This window comes from Musca autumnalis, unplaced genomic scaffold, assembly GCF_047663935.1.
Source record: "Musca autumnalis isolate F117 unplaced genomic scaffold, ASM4766393v1 scaffold_2, whole genome shotgun sequence".
Lineage (NCBI taxonomy): Eukaryota > Metazoa > Arthropoda > Insecta > Diptera > Muscidae > Musca > Musca autumnalis.
Genome location: NW_027411755.1, coordinates 24,934,150 through 24,953,857, shown reverse-complemented (window position 1 = coordinate 24,953,857; position 19,708 = coordinate 24,934,150). Strand labels below are relative to the sequence as shown.

Genomic DNA, 19,708 nt, shown 5'->3' with positions numbered 1-19,708 from the left:
TTATCAAACTCTGTATCATGGACTGTAGTCCAATGCCATTGGGTTTCGTTTTTCAAAAGATCCCTTAAATTCTTATTTTTAAGGGAAAGATTTTCAATAAATGCACCCAAATAATTCACCATACCGAGAAATCTTTGTACATCTTTCACATTTTCTGGACGTGGCATTTGAAGTATTGCCTGAATTTTCTCATTGTCAGCTCTTACACCAGATTCGTCAAAAATATGTCCCAAAAACTTTATCTCTGACTTAAAAAAATGACATTTCGCCTTATTAAATTTTAAACCAACTTCCATAGCTCTTTTTAGAACAGCTTCCAAGATCTTCGCATGTTCTTCTTTGCTGGATGAATATATCAAAAAGTCATCAATATATATTATAACACCGGGTATGTCACCAAAAAGTTTTATCATCTCAGCATGAAAAATCTCTGGGGCAGCATTAATGCCAAAAGGTAATCTTAAAAATCGAAAGCGACCAAATGGTGTATTGAAAGTACAAAGCTTAGATGACTTTTCACTCAATGGGATCATCCAGAATCCGCTGTTAGCATCCAAAGATGAAAAATATTTCGAACCGTTCAATTTCGCCTTACATTCCTCAATATTAGGGAAAGGGTAATGTGGCCTTAGAATTGCCTTATTCAAATTTCTTGGATCTAAGCAAAGTCTCAAACTACCATTTGGTTTTGTAACCAGTACCACTGAATTCACCCACTCTGTTGGTTCATTTTCTGAAGTAATAACATTTAACTGGACCATTCTGTCCAATTCTTTTTTTAAACCGTCATGTAATTTAAAAGGGATCCGACGAGGAGGTTCTACCACCGGAACCACGTCATCTCTCACAATTAAATTACATTTGTTTTTCAAACAACCAAGACCATTCAATACATGCGAATACTTTTCAATCAATTCATTTATTGACAAGCTATTAATTTGTTTAATTATATTCATATTTATAGCAGTTTCAATTCCAATAATGTTCTTGCAATGTACATCAACAATATAGAATGTTGTAAGAAAGACCCGACCTTTATACGTGACCTCTATGTCTATTTTACCTAGCACTGGTATCTTTTCCCCACTAAATGTACATATTCTAACTTTAGACTTCTTTAAATTATTAATAATTTTTAAATTTTTTGCTGCTTCCAAAGACATCACATTAGCCTGTGCTCCTGTGTCAATTTGACAAATAACATTTTGATTTTGTATCATTACCTCGACATTCCATTCTTTAGCCTTTTTGCTCTCCTCAATTACAGCTCCCAGAAACAAATCCTCATCATCAGTGTCCTCATCAGCTAACATTTGGTTCACAAATTTCTTTTTGTTGAAACACATTCTTGCAAAATGGTTCATTTTACCGCAAGCATGACACTTAATTCCCTCTGCTGGGCATTTCATTTTATGTACCAACCCGCACTTCGTACAATGCTTGCTTTCCGTGTTATGATTGTTGTTGTTATTTTCGTATCGGCTATTGTAATTATTAGTACTGCTTTCGCGGTGAGTTTTGGGACCTTTTCTTATAATGTTTACCAAGCCATCAACACCGTCGTCATTTTGAAGCAATGATGAATTTATTCTTGCTGTTTCCATGTTTTTGGCCAACATAACAGCCTTCTCCAAAGTGATGCCGTCTTCCGTTAAGAGTCTTTCTCTTATAAAAGAATGTTTTGAATTCAGGCCACAAATAAAAATGTCACGAACAAGTTGCGTTCTAAGTTCCTTGAACTCACAATTCAGGCTAAGGTTCTTCAATACTGTTACAAACTCATCCAAAGTCTGCTCTTCTTGTTGCTTGTAAGAGAAAAATTTATGCCTTTCCATCACTATGTTGCTCTGTGGAACAAAATATGACTGCATTTTGCTGACTAAATCATCATATTCCACCACATCGACATCAAGATTAAATGAGTTGAAAATGTCCAACGACTTACTGCCCAAATGATGCAATAATAGTGCAACCTTCCTCTCGTTGGGCTGCGATTCCAAATCAGAGGCACGCAAAAATATCTTAAACTGAGTGTGCCACGTGTTCCATTCTTTCGCCAAATTTGGTGCTTTTAGGTTTATTGGTGCCAATGTGGCCGCAAACAATTTGCCACCATTAGAACAGCCGGCTTCAACACTTCTGTCTTCCAAAGACATTTTTCTTTATTTTATCTGATATTTAATTATCAGAAATCACTCCTGACACCATGTTAAATGTTAATAATTAAAAGACGTCTGGTATCTTTAGGTTAACCACAATTAATGTGATGATTCTTTATTCAGATTGCAGAGATGCACTTTTGTGCAGCATATGCTTGAACGTCAAAACAGGTAGATTCATATATTTGTTATGTGTGCTGTTTCTAAGCACTAGGCCTAATAGTATGCGTAATAGTCATACGCATTATTACGCCTAGCTGTACGCGCTGACATAACAACTATACAACAACTATTATTACCAATTTCAACCTCACAAGCATAATTATGATCAATTGGTATAATTTCATCATTGCTATGATTATTATCATTTTCAACGTTATTGTGATCAACATTTATTGGTACCATTTCATTATTATGACTATTTATATCATTAGTTGACACAATTTCATAATTTTCTTCCGTTAGGATTGGAAGAGCTTCTGGCACCATTTCATGATTTTCTTCCATTGGATCATCCGTTAGGATTGGAAGAGCTTCTGGCACCATTTCATGATGTTTCCATTGGATCATCCGTTAGGATTGGAAGAGCTTCTGGCACCATTTCATGATGTTCTTCCATTCGATCATCCGTTAGGATTGGAAGAGCTTCTGGCACCATTTCATGATTTTCTTCCATTCGATCATCCGTTAGGATTGGAAGAGCTTCTGGATTATTGGTTTCAATATCTTCACCCATGATGATTCGAAACACTCCAGGATTAATGGTTGCCACCATTTCAATGTTTTCTTCCCTTATAACATCCGTTAGGATTGGAAGAGCTTCTGGATTATTGGTTTCAATATCTTCACCCATGATGATTCGAAACACTCCAGGATTAATGGTTGCCACCATTTCAATGTTTTCTTCCCTTATAACATCCGTTAGGATTGGAAGAACTCCAGGATATATTGACCCTTTCTTGGAAAACGCTGTCCAATTAAAATGGTCAGAACAAATAAACTTAAATTTAAGGTTACCATATTTTTCTACCAACATGTTAAACCACTCGCGCCTAATGCCATAAAATCTCATGTTAGGCATTAATGCTGAGTTGTTACCGCATGTTGGTATAGAGCAATGTTTTTTTTTTGACATCTGAAAGAAAGCAATAGAAATACAGTTTGTCAAGTAATTGTTTTCGAACCAAGAAAACTAACGTTTTTCTGTCTTAATTTATGAAAAATGAGTGATAATTGGGATAAAACTGTCGGTTTTTTTGCAAAAAATAGTTGGTAGACTTATTAAAACAAGACAGGATGAATAAATAAAAAATTGACCCACGTAATCCAACAAAAAATAACGAAAACCCATAACTACATATAATTCCAGCTGTCAAATAAATGTTTTCGAAATTTAATGGAGGTTCCAAAATAACACATATTTTTGCAAAATTCTTAAAAACCATGACATTTTATGAATGTTATTCTTATAAAGGGTTAACTACTAACAAGTATCAACAATATTAGTCATAGAATATCCCTACTAAGAGGGTTACCATATGGACCAAGGGAGTACCAGGTCATATTACATGTAAACAGGGTCCTATAGGTCTTAAACCGGTAATATCTGAAAACTATGGCGTTTTATGAGTTTTTTAGTTCACGAGGATGGACTGCCATCAAATACAATAAATATTACCTGCAGCATAATTATATCGGAAGGGTTGCCAGATCGACTAAAAAGGTATCAGGTTATATAAACAGTGAACGAGGCCACGTAGGCCCCAAAACAGGGCACCGAAGTTTGTTTTTTTACCTAATATTAATTAAGAGATAATGACATTTCACTAAATAATCGGAAATATCGCAGTGGAGACCAATATTGCTTAGAAATGTATGGGGTAAAGGTTTCGACAATTTTCAGAAATTCATACTTCGACCTATTGGATACATTTCGCGTACTCTGCAATACTACTGTAGTACATTCTTAAGCGAAAAGTTATGTTAATGGGTAAATAATGCTTCAGTGTTAGAATGGAAGCAAAAAACATAGAGAATTCCTCCGAACTGGCTATAAACAGTTGAAATCGGAGGTCTATTAAAAATCAGTATAGACTGACAATATCTTATATATTCATTTCTAAGCGATTTTTGTACTTTTAAGTCATATTTTGGTTTATGTTGGAGAATTCCCTTATCCCTTAATTCAATTTGAGTTAAATAAACAAATCTTAAGCCCTGGTTATGGATTTAGGTGGTCTCATTTACTGTTTATATGACTTGGTACCTTTTTCGTACATCTGGCAACCCTCCTGATTTTATTATTCTGAAGGTAATCTTTATTTTTGTTGATGACAATCCATCCTAGTGAACTAAAGGAACTCATAAAACGTCTTAGTTATCAGATATTCCCTGTTTAAGACCTATAGGACCCTGTTTACATGTAATATGACCTGGTACTCCCTTGGTCCATATGGTAACCCTCCTGGTAGGGATTTTCTATGACTAATATTGTTGATATATTGTTAAAAATCAGTATAGACTGACAATATCTTATATATTCATTTCTAAGCGATTTTTGTACTTTTAAGTCATATTTTGGTTTATGTTGGAGAATTCCCTTATCCCTTAATTCAATTTGAGTTAAATAAACAAATCTTAAGCCCTGGTTATGGATTTAGGTGGTCTCATTTACTGTTTATATGACTTGGTACCTTTTTCGTACATCTGGCAACCCTCCTGATTTTATTATTCTGAAGGTAATCTTTATTTTTGTTGATGACAATCCATCCTAGTGAACTAAAGGAACTCATAAAACGTCTTAGTTATCAGATATTCCCTGTTTAAGACCTATAGGACCCTGTTTACATGTAATATGACCTGGTACTCCCTTGGTCCATATGGTAACCCTCCTGGTAGGGATTTTCTATGACTAATAATGTTGATACTTGTTAGTAGTTAACCCTTTTTAAGAATAACATTCACAAAATGTCATTTTGCAAAAATATGGGTTATTTTGCAACCTCCATTAAATTTCGAAAACATTTATTTGACAGCTGGTAGTTATGGGTTTTCGTTGTTTTTTGTTGGACTACGTGGGTCAATTTTTTATTTATACATCCTATCTTGTCTTTAATATGTCTACCAACTATTTTTTGCAAAAAAACCGACATTTTTATCCCAATTATCAGATATTTTTCACAAATTAATACAGAAAATTATTAGTTTTCTTATTTCGAAAACAATTACTTGACAAACTGTATATTGTAAATGTTGTACACATAAGCTTTTTTAATAATAAAATATGAAAAAGAGAAAACTGTCAAGAATGAGTTGAACGCATAAATTTTTCCAAAACGTACGGGAACGAAAAAATAACAGAAACGTCAAAAATCTATCGGCGTGTCAAAAAAAAAAATTTGGCGTGTCAACCAATGAGAAGGCGACAAACATGTTGCCTTTTTTGACATTTCAGCTGGAATTTTTACAATATTTGAATTTTTCCGTTCTTGTACTTTTGGGTCACCAGGAACCCCATTTGAAACGCCACCAACAATTATAACATTTTACCTTCCTGACATATCCCCTTATCCTTCCTCCCCTTCCCTCCAAATAATTCTAGCACAACATATTCATTCAATATCCTAATATTTATTACATATTATATAAAAAACACATAATTAATATTATAAAAAAGTGGAATATAAAAAGGCAAAGAAAATTTTATCAAAAATGGAAATACTATATAGGATCTATACCCTCAGTTTCTTATCTTCGGTACCACTTTTGTCTAGAAGAACAGAAATCCCTATCCCTATAACTTAGCTTGCTTTTGCTCTGTTTCCACAAGAGTTCCACAAAGTTGGATGTCAAGTGGGAATTAGATGGGGATTTGAGTCTTCACTAACGAAGTCCCACAACAATTCCACACCTACTGTACGACACGTCGCCGACCACATTTCCAAAACACCACGTAAGATTTTCAAAATATCCAAGTTAACTGGAAACCAAAGAGCACTATAACAAAGAAAACCATTACTACCACTTTTTGTTTTAATACCACACGCACAAACTTACATTTGACCACTATTGTACCAAACTTCAGCAAAAATAATTTTCTGAATTTCAAATTGTCCAAATGTTCCATTTCCTTGGTAACGTTTCCGCCCGCCCTCGTCCTATCCCAGTATTTGAATCTTTTACAGTATTTGAATCTTTTGAAATACTCGGATAATCATTTATCATAATCATTTATGATAATTATAAATTAATATATGTATTTGGCATTCAAGAACACCATATCTATTATATAGATCTGTTCGATGTTAGATAGATTTCATTCGATTTGGTGATCCTTTCTATTTCCATGGTATACCCCAACCACATACATATGTACAACATTAAAAAAAACATTAAGACAAAATTAACGGTTTTCGATATTTTATACAATTTGAGGCAACAAATGTAGTTTTTCGAGTTAATTATTTCCCCAAATATTTTATTCTTGTTCTTATCAAATTTGCTATCGAAACTACCCCAAAACATAAATGCAAATATTAATGTTATGTTTTTATTTATTTATAATTCAATTATATATTATTAAGTAAATTAAAATAAGTAAAATAAAAATTCAATTAATTCATTAAAAAAAATAAGTAAAATAAAAATTCAATTAATTCATGTAATTTAAAATTGAAGGAAATATAAAATAAATCATTTAATAAAATATTAAATTTAATTATTGTTGTTTTGTTGAGCTTGGTTGTTATTTTGTTGTTCTTGTTGTTGAGCAGCTTGGTTGTTATTTTGTTGTTCTTGTTGTTGAGCAGCTTGGTTGTTATTTTGTTGTTCTTGTTGTTGAGCAGCTTGGTTGTTATTTTGTTGTTCTTGTTGTTGAGCAGCTTGGTTGTTATTTTGTTGTTCTTGTTGTTGAGCAGCTTGGTTGTTATTTTGTTGTTCTTGTTGTTGAGCAGCTTGGTTGTTATTTTGTTGTTCTTGTTGTTGAGCAGCTTGTTTGTTATTTTGTTGTTTTTGTTGTTGAGCAGCTTGGTTGTTATTTTGTTGTTCTGTTTGTTGAGGAAAGCAACAACAACAACAGTTAGTCTGGTCGGCCCAAATTGGCGGCGTCTGGGTATGACGAGATCTCATTTTTTGTTGTTGTTGTTGTTTTGGGTAAATTTTACGTTTACGTGCTGGTGCTGCTTGAGGTGGTGCTGGTGCTGGCGCTGCTTGAAGTGCTGCTGCTGGTGCTGCTTGAAGTGGTTGTTGTTGATGTGGTTGATGTTGGCTGCACGATGCACAGGAGCAACCTGTAAGAATTATATTATTATTAATTGATTCACATTAAACATTAAACGTTTGGAATTATAAAAATACAATTCGAAGTATTACACTATGAAACACTGAAAATGCAACAACTTCTAGTATGCATTTTTGAAAGTACATACAGTGTTGGTCACAGAATCAGTCAGCTAAGAGTTTTGATAGGGCAAATTGACATATTTTCGTAAACAAAATCCTTTTCTATAATGTATTTAACAGATTTAATAATATAAGTGAATAGTATTATCAGTGGTTTTTTGAAAATAAAAGTTTTGTGAAAACGCCCAAATTATTAAGGGGACATACAATTAGCACACCCTAAGATTTTTTAATTTAATTCAATTAATATACAAAAATTTATTTATATTAAAGCTAATTCATATTCGAAACGTATTGAACAAATCATTTTTTGAAAGAAAAAATAATTTATCACCCCGGAATCTCAAAATATATCCCACTAGCGGATCATTTTTCGTAATGTACACTTAAACGCCAGAAAGTCGCCAAAACTTGGATTTGAAATTATGTCCCAATTTACATTAGGCGAGTTTACTTGCGGCAATTGTCAGTTTGTAGGTGAGAGAGGGTGCTGATAGGCAAAGGGTTACCATATGCCTCACCTCTCTCTCCTACAAAATGACAATTGCCGCAAGTAAACTCGCCCAATGTAAATTGGGACTATTGGAATTGTTAACAGATTACCGAATTTTAAATATAAAGTGCAAAAACTTTTCAAAAAGTGTTTAAGGTAGATGATTCATTGAAGGAAATGTTCGATTTGGAAGGGGTTTATAGAAAGAATTGAATTGAATATCCATGAAAGTAGGCATATACTATTTCAAATTTAGACCCCAAGTATGTTTGGACAGCTAAATTGCACCGCAAAAACTTCCTAGGTGTAAGCACCTTCCATTTAATGTTGGTTCAGACGCACCGTGACATATACATGTGTTTTGTTTATAAAGAACTACGTTTACCTTCCAAGCTGCAAAATTTTGAGACCATGATAGAAAGGTATTAAAATCATGATAGAGGAATTCCAAGTTTTTGATGATTTTTGATGCAAATTACGATGCTGTACGATGTTTCGAAGTTTTTATGCTATCTATTGCTTTGTTCCAGTACTGCAAGAATCTACTAATTTTTACAATTTTTTCCGATAACATAAAGGAAAAAATGTTATCGTAGTAAGAAATAGTAACTTCTTGCAGGTTCTGGAACAGAGCATATGATTAGAAATAATGTAATTCCTCGATATATTGATATCTTTCATTGATCGAATCGGATAATTTGAATTTTTATACCCTCAGCATTTATGCTAACGAGGGTATATACACTTTCATACGGGCAAAATGTGCCTCAACGAAATAATGGTTTTGATTTTTCATGGCGAATTCCTAGCTTTTTGACGTTTTAGATTCGATCAGCTGGTCTGAGGCACGGTAGAATTACAAAGGTCGATGCATCGTCGAATTGCTACAACAAAACAACTTGTGTTTGTCTATAAAGTGTAGATTTTTCATGGCGAATTCCTAGTTTTTTGACGTTTTATATTCGATCAGCTGGGCTGAGGCTTCTACCTTTGTAATTGTACCATGGGCTGAGGCATCAACCTTTGTAATTGTACCATGATAGATTCATTTGCGACAGCAACCCTACGATACGTTTTGCACTAACTGATAAAAAGAATTAAGCGTAGTACACACTGACCAATAAAACTGACAGTCATCGTGTCGTATTTCGTTAATCGTTTTGTAATCTTTAAATAATACTTTACATATCGTACTTCAAACATTTTTAGCTAAACAAAAGTTTTTATTTACCAGAAAATTGTTGTAAAGGTACGTTGACTGTCAGTTTTGATTGATGGTGTGTACTCCACTTTAAACAGCACACAGTTTGAAAAGCATTGGAAGCACCAGCTGTTTTTGTGTTTTACCATGTCTCATTCATAAACACACCAAATTTGTTGTGTTCATCTTCTTCATTCTTACCTTTATTCGTGGGTCTTGAAACGTTAGATCCTCCAGGAAAATCAATTTAAAACATCATGGGTGACGAGGAATATGAACGCTTTGAAATAACCGACTATGATTTGGAAAATGAATTCAATCCAAATCGATTTAGGAAAAAGCAAAGCAAACAACAGGCGATTTACGGTAAGTAAATATAGAAACACCTTTAAAACACACTTTTATCACTCGTCTTCTTGCAGGTATTTGGGCCGATGACAGTGACAAAGATGATGATGACGGTGAAGGCAGCTCCAGCCGCAGTCGCAAAGGAAGACGACGGGGTCTTGGTGGTGCGTCAGGCAGTCGTTCCAAAGATTATACAGCTCCAGTAAACTTTGTGGCAGGAGGTATACAACAAGCCGGCAAGAAAAATAAAACCAAAGATAACAAAGCGGCAGAAGATGACAAAAACTCTGATGATGCTGAAAATCCCATTACCGATGAAGAAGATGAATTAAATGCCCATCCCGGATTCGGGGCAGGGCAAAGACCTACCCTAATGGATGCTGAATCACCACAACATACTAGTGAAGATTCCGAAGAAGAGCATGAAAGAAGAATGCCACCACCATCGAAATCCAGTTTTAGACAACAACATTCCTCTGGCGGACAAACGGGACATCTTAAAGTTGGTGCCTGGGAACAACATACAAGGGGTATTGGTGCGAAGTTGTTGTTGCAAATGGGTTACAAACCAGGTATGGGTTTGGGTAAAGATCTACAGGGTATTTCACAGCCGGTAGAGGCGCATGTACGCAAAGGTAGGGGTGCCATTGGAGCTTATGGACCGGAGACGGCAGCCAGTGTTGGTGGCAAGGGGGTGAGTATAGAGACAATTTTTTTAAAATATCGACGAAAAATACTAATGGATAAAAATTGTTTCCAGCATGTCCCCAAAATCGATGAAGATGTCCGTGAGGCTAAGGAGTTTAAAGAGCAATTAAACAAATGGAAAAAGGGTGGAGATGGTCGTTCGGATAAAAATTCGAAACGTTACTATTACAAATCTGTGGAAGAGGTTTTGGAGAAGGGAAAAAACTCAAACTTCATTATTGGCGACAAGATAAGGTAAGCATTCCAACTAAATAAAGATAAATCTTGAGATCTTCCAAAGCTCTTAGGCCAGAAATGTTTCTGAAGATCTCGATCATGTGTAACTGTGGTCAAAAGTCATGACCAGTGTCTAGCAATTACTGGCTAAGAGACAATATGATTCGAAAGGTGGGTCAACGGTTTCCGAGCCCATAAGCATTGTTCAGGGTGTAATAGCATTTGACCTGACGCCAAGAAATTTTTACAGGAGGACAAGAAGTTTCAGCCGCACTTCAAGAATCTCTAACGAAAAGTTTAAAAAACTTTAAGGGGGAGTTAATAAATAGTTTAAAGACCTCTAATGATTTTTGACAAATAAAAAAAAATATTTTTGACTTCAGGTCACTGACCTTGGTTGGATCATCCGTTTACACTGGCCAGTGACTTAATGACTTGACCATTGAACTCTACTCAATGTTCATTGAGGTGAAAGTTCATTGACCTCTGGTTGAAGACGATTGCTTGATCTCTGGTGAATGTTTATTGACATCTGGTCAAAGTTTATTGACCTCTGGTTAAAGTTCATTGTCCTTTAGTCAAGAATCATTGACGTCTGGCCAAAATTCTTTGACCTCTGGTTGAGGATCAATGAAATCTTGTCAAGGATCATTGCCCTCTAGTCAAGAATTATTGACCTCCTGTCAAGAATCATTGACTTCTCGCCAAGAATCAATGACCTCTGGTTGAGGATTATTGGCCTTTGGTCAAAATTCATTGACTTTTGGTGATGAATCATTGACCTCTGGTAAAGAATCGTTAACGTCTAGCCAAGAATCGTTGACCTCTGGTTGAGGGTCATTAACCACTGGTCAAGAATCATTGACCTCGGTTCAAGAATCATTGACCTCTGGTCAATAGTCATTGACCTCTGGTCAATAGTCATTGACCTCTGGTCAATAGTCATTGACCTCTGGTCAATAGTCATTGACCTCTGGTCAATAGTCATTGACCTCTGGTCAATAGTCATTGACCTCTGGTCAATAGTCATTGACCTCTGGTCAATAGTCATTGACCTCTGGTCAATAGTCATTGACCTCTGGTCAATAGTCATTGACCTCTGGTCAATAGTCATTGACCTCTGGTCAATAGTCATTGACCTCTGGTCAATAGTCATTGACCTCTGGTCAATAGTCATTGACCTCTGGTCAATAGTCATTGACCTCTGGTCAATAGTCATTCACCTCTGGTCAATAACCATTGATATCTGGTCAAGAATCATTGACCTCTGGTCAAGAATAATTCGCCTCTGGTCAATAATCTTTTAACTGTGGTCAATAATCATTGAACTTTGGTCAATAGTCATAGAACCCTGGTCAATTGTCATTGAATTCTGACCAATAGTCATTGACATCTGGTTAAGAATCATAGATCCCTGGTCAAGAATCATTGACTTCATTGAACTTTGGTCAATAATCATCGACTTTCGGTCAAGAATCATTGATCTCTCATTAGTCATTGAACCCTGGTCAATTGTCATTGACCTCTGGTCAATAGTCATTGACCTCTGGTCAAGAATCATTGACTTCATTGAACTTTGGTCAACAATCATCGACTTTCGGTCAAGAACCGTTGATCTCTAGTCAAGAGTCTTTAACCATTGACCAATGGTCAAGAATTTAAGTAAAAGTCCATTGACCTCTGGACTGAACTTGGATTCTGTTCAATGTTTATTGTCCTCTGGTAAAACTTTAGCCATCAACAATCATCAGTTCAATGATTTTTCACCGTTTGCAAGTGGTTTTTGGTCAACAATCATTGACTTCTATCCAGAATCGTAGACCTCTAATCAAGAATCATTGACCTCTGGTCAAGCATAATGGATATATGAAGAATAAAATCAAATGTCATTGACCTCTGTTCAAAGTTCAGTGACCTCTGGTCAAATGTCATTGACCTCTGGTCAAAAGTTCATTGACCCCTGGTCAAATTTTATTGAACTCGGTTCAAACGTCATTGAATTTTAGTCAAAGATCATTGTCTTCTGGTCATAGATCATTGACCTCTGGCCACACATCCTTGACCTCTTTAGCTTAGGTCTGATCCTTGTCAAGAAAGTCTACACGATTGTCCCTTTTAATTTATTCTTTCAGCAAAAAACTGGGCAATGTTCCCGTCATCGATATGACCGGCCCCGAAAAACGCGTCCTAAGTGGTTATCATGCAATTGGCCAGTCGAAAGTTATGGAAGAAGATCTCTATGATTCGGTGCAGGAAGCACAACCTAAAAAATCCTCTGCCACATTTGCACTACCCGAACTTATGCACAATCTCTCACTGATCGTAAATATGTGTGAACAGGATATTATAACTTTGGACACGGCCCAGAATAATGCCACAGAACGTTACGCGGCTTTGGAACAAGAAAAGAAGCAATTGGAAGAAATTGTTAAGCTCGAAAGGAATCACATTAACACATTAGATCATGTCCTTGACATGATTGATGAGCTGACAGCGGGTGGAGACGACTTGTCATTGTTGCGTGCTGAAGAAATTTTCTTAGAATTACAACAAAATTATGCTACTGAATATAAACAATTCGGATTGGATGATTTGGCAGCTGGGGTAATAGCGCCACTACTTAAACAACATTTATCCGAATGGAAACCACTCGAGGCACCAACTCAATATGTAGATGTCATTAAGAAATGGCGTACCATTTTGGAAATGCACAATGATGATAATGCCGAGAAACGTTCGAATATTTTTGATCCTTATTCTTCCCTAATATGGGCTGGAGTAATACCCAGTTTCCGTTCATGCGCTGAATTTTGGGATCCAAAACATCATCAATCGATGGCAGCTCTGTTGGATTGTTGGGCACCCTTGTTTCCCTCTTGGATATTGGATTCTGTGTTGGAACAATTGGTGTTGCCTCGTTTGAATGCGGGGGTAAGACAATGGGATCCTTTGACTGACACGGTACCCATACATATTTGGATTTTGCCTTGGAATGCAATTTTGGGTCATAAAATGGAGGAGTTTATCTATCCCACAATAAGAGAAAAATTGGGTAATGCCTTGAGGGCTTGGTTGCCGCAAGATCGTTCGGCTCGAGCCATGCTTACACCATGGAAGGGGGCCTTTGATGAGCACCAAATGCAGTTGTTTTTGTTGACCCACATTATACCCAAGCTGCAAATGGTTTTGAACGAATTCATTATTAATCCACTGCAACAGGATTTGGGTAAGAGGGAGGGATTTGTGGAAATTTTGGGAAAAAAGTAATTTAATAAATATGTCCTTCTGTTTTAGAACCCTGGAACCAAGTCTACGAATGGCATGAGCTAATACCTGCCGCCCAAATGGCCCAGCTGTTGGACAAATATTTCTTTCCCAAATGGATGCAGGTATTGGTTATGTGGCTTAATCAATCCCCAGATTATGTGGAAATCTCGTGCTGGTATAGTGGCTGGAAAAGTATGCTGTCTGATGAGTTGTTACGCGAAACCAGCGTCAAGGAGCATTTGCGACGAGCCTTGGAAATGATGCATCGTGCCACGGATCAAGTACCCAATATGACTGGGAACACGAGTAACATACCAACACCTAGTATGGCCACTAGCACTCCGCCACCACCTCAACCTCCGCCACCACCAATGTTAATGAACTTGGACATGTCGGGAACAGCTCCCGTACAACTGGAATTCAAAGAATTGGTTTCACGCAAATGCGCGGAGAGAGGTATACTCTTTGCCCCCATGCCGGGCCGCCGAGAATTGGGCAAACAAGTCTATCGTGTTGGCAAATTATACTGCTATATAGATCGGAATGTTTGTATGATAACAGATAACTCGTTTAAAAATTGGATACCCACACCACTGCAGCCAATGTTGGAACGTGCTGTAACGGGAGTTTTAAATTAAATGTCAATGTTTTTTAATTGGAGAAGAGTAGTTTTTAAGATTACAATAAACAACTTTGATTACTTCAATTTATTGAAGTACTAAAAAAAAACAAATCTTCGATTAACATTAACGTTGTATTTTTTATGGTTACACTTTTGGTCATAAGACCTTAGGTTAGTGTATGTAATATTGTGTTTGTTCTTAGATATTTGAACTTGGTTTTAAGGTCATCCGTCATCAACACATGGCATCGCCTTGTGGTCATACATACGTTCATGACAGCATTCCGATGTAAGTAGAAGAATCAACCTTCATACCATCAACATAATTAGTGCCTGATCATCATCTCAAATTGACCCACCGCTTTTTTTCTGCAAATCATGCATACATTTATTGTTGACATACAAGTCAATGTAATGAATGACATGCTCATCTACACCTGCAATGATTGTGGGATTAGTAGGCAAAAGTATTCAGGTTGATTGGACTCTCAAGGACTAGATAAGTCATGTTCTATGTAACAGGTGTATATACTGCGCGATACACCATGTAAGATTAAGGGACATAATTTGACAAGGAACGACGCAAGGAGTGAACTTTATGATTAATTACGATCAACATTATACTGACCAAAAAGAAAAATGATCTAACCTATGAGAAATATGATAAATATGCTGCAGAAGATATTATAATACTTCTGAAGACAAAGAATTCGAATGTGATATCCCCACGTCCTTGAAATTTATCATCAAAAAATCCAAGACCTTAAAAAAATATTCATTAAAAAATCCACGTCCTTAAAAAATATTCTTTAAAAAATCCACGTCCTTGAAAATATATTCTTTAAAAAATACACGCCGTTGAACTTTTTTTTTAATATCCACTTGCTTGAAATTTTGAAAAAATATTTTTATAAAATCCACGTTCTTAAAAAAATATTTTTATAAAATCCACTTTCTTGAAAAAATATTAAAAAATCGACGTTCTTGAAAAGACATTTTTTAAAAAATCCACGTTTTTGAAAAAAAAATTTTAAAAAATTTGCGTCTTTAAAAATATTTTTAATAAAATTCTCTTCCTTTAACATTTTTTTTAGAATCCACGTCCTTGAATAGAAAAATGTAATAAAATCCACGTCCTTGAAAAAATATTTATATTAAAATCCACGTATTTGAAAAAATTTAATTTAATCCACATCCTTGAAAAAATGTCAATAAAATCCACGTCCTTGAAAAAATGTCAATAAAACCCACGTCCTTGAAAAATGTCAATAAAATCCACGTCCTTGAAGAAATTTCAATGAAATCCACGTCCTTAAAAAATATTTTTAAAAAATCCAAGTCTTTGAAAAAAAATATTTTTTATAATATCCACGTTCTTGAAAAAATATTTTTATAGAATCCACGTTCTGAAAACAAATTTTCCAAAATCCAGGTACTTAAAAAAATATTTTTCTAAAATCCAGGTCCTTAAAAATATTTATTTATCCTTTATCCTTTACAAAATGTTTTTATGAAATCCGCGTCCTTGAAAAAATGTTTTTATGAAACCCACGTCCTTGAAAAAATATTTTTATAAAATCCACGTCCTTGAAAAAATATTTTTATAAAATCCACGTCCCTGAAAAAATATTTTTATAAAACCTACGTCCTCGAAAAATATATTTTTATAAAATCCTCGTCCTTGAAAAATATTTTTATAAAATCCACGTAATTGAAAAAATATTTTTATAAAATCCACGTTCTTGAAAAAATATTATTATAAAATCCACGTCCTTGAAGAAATATTTTTCTAAAATCCATGTCCTTAAAAATATTTTTATAAAATTCACGTCCTTGAAAAATATTTTTCTAAAATCCTGGTCTTAAAAAAATATTTTTTTTAAATCCACGTCCTTTACAAAATGTTTTTATAAAATCCTTGTTATTGAAAAACTTTTTTATGAAATCTACTTTCTTAAAAGAATGGTTTAATAAAATCCACGTCCTTGAAAAATATTTTAATAAAATCCATGTCCTTTAAAAAATATATTTTAAAAACCACGTGCTTAAAAAAATATTTTTATAAAATCCACGTTCTTGCGAAAATATTTTTATAAAATCCACAATCTTGAAAAATATTCTTATAAAATCCACGTTCTTGAAAAAATATTTTTCTAAAATTGACGTCTTTGAAAAAATAAAATCTATGTCCTTGAAAAAATATTTTTAATAAAATCCACGCGATAAAAAAAATATTTTTAATAAAATCCACGCGATAAAAAAAATATTTTTAATAAAATCCACGCGATTAAAAAAATATTTTTAATAAAATCCACGCGATTAAAACAATATTTTTAATAAAATCCACGTCCTTGAAAAAATATTTTTAATAAATCCACGCGATTAAAAAAAATATTTTTAATAAAATCCACGTCCTTGAAAAAATATTTTTAATAAAATCCACGCGATTAAAAAAAATATTTTTAATAAAATCCACGTCCTTAAAAAAATATTTTTAATAAAATCCACGCGATTAAAAAATATTTTTAATAAAATCCACGCGATTAAAAAAATATTTTTAATAAAATCCACGCGATTAAAAAAATATTTTTAATAAAATCCACGCGATTAAAAAAATATTTTTAATAAAATCCACGCGATCAAAAATATATTTTTAATAAAATCCACGCGATAAAAAAATAAAATCCACGCGATTAAAAAATATTTTTAATAAAATCCACGCGATTAAAAAAATATTTTTAATAAAATCCACGCGATTAAAAAAAATTTTTTTAATAAAATCCACGCGATTAAAAAAAATATTTTTAATAAAATCCAAGCGATTAAAAAAATATTTTTAATAAAATCCACGCGATTAAAAAAATATTTTTAATAAAATCCACGCGATTAAAAAAATATTTTTAATAAAATCCACGAGATTAAAAAAAATATTTTTAATAAAATCCACGCGATAAAAAAAATATTTTTAATAAAATCCACGCGATTAAAAAAATATTTTTAATAAAATCCACGCGATTAAAAAAATATTTTTAATAAAACCAACGCGATTAAAAAAATATTTTTAATAAAATCCACGCGATTAGAAAAATATTTTTAATAAAATCCACGCGATTAAAAAAATATTTTTAATAAAATCCATGCGATTTAAAAATATATTTTTAATAAAATCCACTCGATTAAAAAAATATTTTTAATAAAATCCACTCGATTAAAAAAGTATTTTTAATAAAATCCACTCGATTAAAAAATATTTTTAATAAAATCCACTCGATTAAAAAAGTATTTTTAATAAAATCCACGCGATTAAAAAAATATTTTTAATAAAATCCACGCGATTAAAAAAATATTTTTAATAAAATCCACGCGATTAAAAAAATATTTTTAATAAAATCCACGCGATTAAAAAAATATTTTTAATAAAATCCACGCGATTAAAAAAATATTTTTAATAAAATCCACGCGATTAAAATAATATTTTTAATAAAATCCACGCGATTAAAAAAATATGTTTAATAAAATCCACGCGATAAAAAAAATATTTTTAATAAAATCCACGCGATAAAAAAAATATTTTTAATAAAATCCACGCGATTAAAAAAATATTTTTAATAAAATTCACGCGATTAAAAAAATATTTTTAATAAAATCCACGCGATTAAAAAAATATTTTTAATAAAATTCACGCGATTAAAAAAATATTTTTAATAAAATTCACGCGATTAAAAAAATATTTTTAATAAAATCCACGTCCTTGAAAAAATATTTTTATAAAATCCACGTCCTTGAAAAAATATTTTTATAAAATCCACGTCCTTGAAAAAATATTTTTTTTTTTAAATCCACGTCCTTTACAAAATGTTTTTATAAAATCCACGTCCTTGAAAATATATTTTTATAAAATCCACGTCCTTGAAAAAATATTTTTATAAAATCCACGTCCTTAATAAAATATTTTTAATAAAATCCACGTCCTTAATTTTTTTAATACAATCCGCGTCCTTGAAAAAAATTGTATAAAATCCGCGTCCTTAAAAAAATGTATAAAATCATTGAAAAAAATACTTTTATAAAATCCACGTCCTTACAATAAAATTATAAAATCCACGTCCTTTAAAATATTTTAATAAAATCCACGTCCTTAAAAATATTTTAATAAAATCCACGTCCGTAAAAATATTTTTATAAAATCCACGTCCTTAAAAAATATTTTTATAAAATCCACGTCCTTGAAAAAAATATTTTTAGTATATCCACGTTTTTGAAAAAAATATTTTTATAAAATCCACGTCCTTGAAAAAAATATTTTTATAAAATCCACGTCCTTGAAAAAAATATTTTTAGTATATCCACGTTCTTGAAAAAATATTTTTATAAAATCCACGTCCTTGAAAAAATATTTTTATAAAATCCACATCCGTGAAAATATATTTTTATAAAATCCACGTCCTTGACAAAATATTATTATAAAATCCACGTACTTAAAAAAATATTTTTATAAAATCCACGTCCTTGAAAAAAATATTTTTATAAAATCCACGTCCTTGAAAAAAATATTTTTATAAAATCCACGTCTTCGAAAAAATATTTTTATGAAGTCCACGTCCTCGAAAAAAATATTTTTATAAAATCCACATCCTTGAAAAAATGTTTCTATAAATTCCACTTCCTTGAAAATTTATTTTTATAAAATCCACATCCTTAAAAAAACATAAAATTCTCGTCATTTTATAAAATTCACGTTATTGGATAAATTTTTCATCAAATCCACGTTTTTGAAAAAATATTTTCATAAAAATCATGTCATTGAACATGTTCTTTAAAAAGTCCCCGTTGTTGGAAAAATGTTCTTTAAAAAGTCTCCGTTGTTGGAAAAATATTCTTTAAAAAATCCACGTCGTTGAAAAAATATTCTTCGAAAAATATCCTTTAAAAAATCCACGCTATTCATTAAAAAATTCACGTTTTGTTGATATTTGGAAAAAACTTATATTTTCTTAAACAACCAACTACTCATTGATATAATGAAATTCAATAAGACCTTGTTTAATTGAGATATTGTTGGGACCTTAAACAAAAGTTAAACAGTTCTAAATGACATCTTATCTCAAAAAATGTCACTTTCAAGATAGTAAATAGTGTAACTATTGTTAATGAGTACGTTTAGCTATATAGTTTTACCGATTACTGCTGGTTAATAGCTAACTGCCTGCCTAGTCATAAGTACAAATTCCCACCTTACTATTTTATCAGCAGGCACAAAATTAATTACCAGAACATATTGATTTGGAAAATTT

At 32.8% G+C, this 19,708-nt stretch overlaps 1 protein-coding gene across 1 annotated transcript; it reads left to right on the top strand.

Moving 5' to 3' along the window:
- The first annotated feature begins 9,239 nt into the window (after positions 1–9,239).
- sip1 (septin interacting protein 1) lies at positions 9,240–14,525 on the top strand. Its single transcript, XM_073967291.1, has 5 exons — positions 9,240–9,619; positions 9,676–10,295; positions 10,362–10,543; positions 12,658–13,751; positions 13,820–14,525. Exons 1-5 carry the CDS (start codon positions 9,511–9,513, stop codon positions 14,428–14,430), a joined length of 2,616 nt encoding a protein of 871 aa, XP_073823392.1. The 5' UTR covers positions 9,240–9,510; the 3' UTR covers positions 14,431–14,525.
- The last annotated feature ends 5,183 nt before the right edge of the window (positions 14,526–19,708 follow it).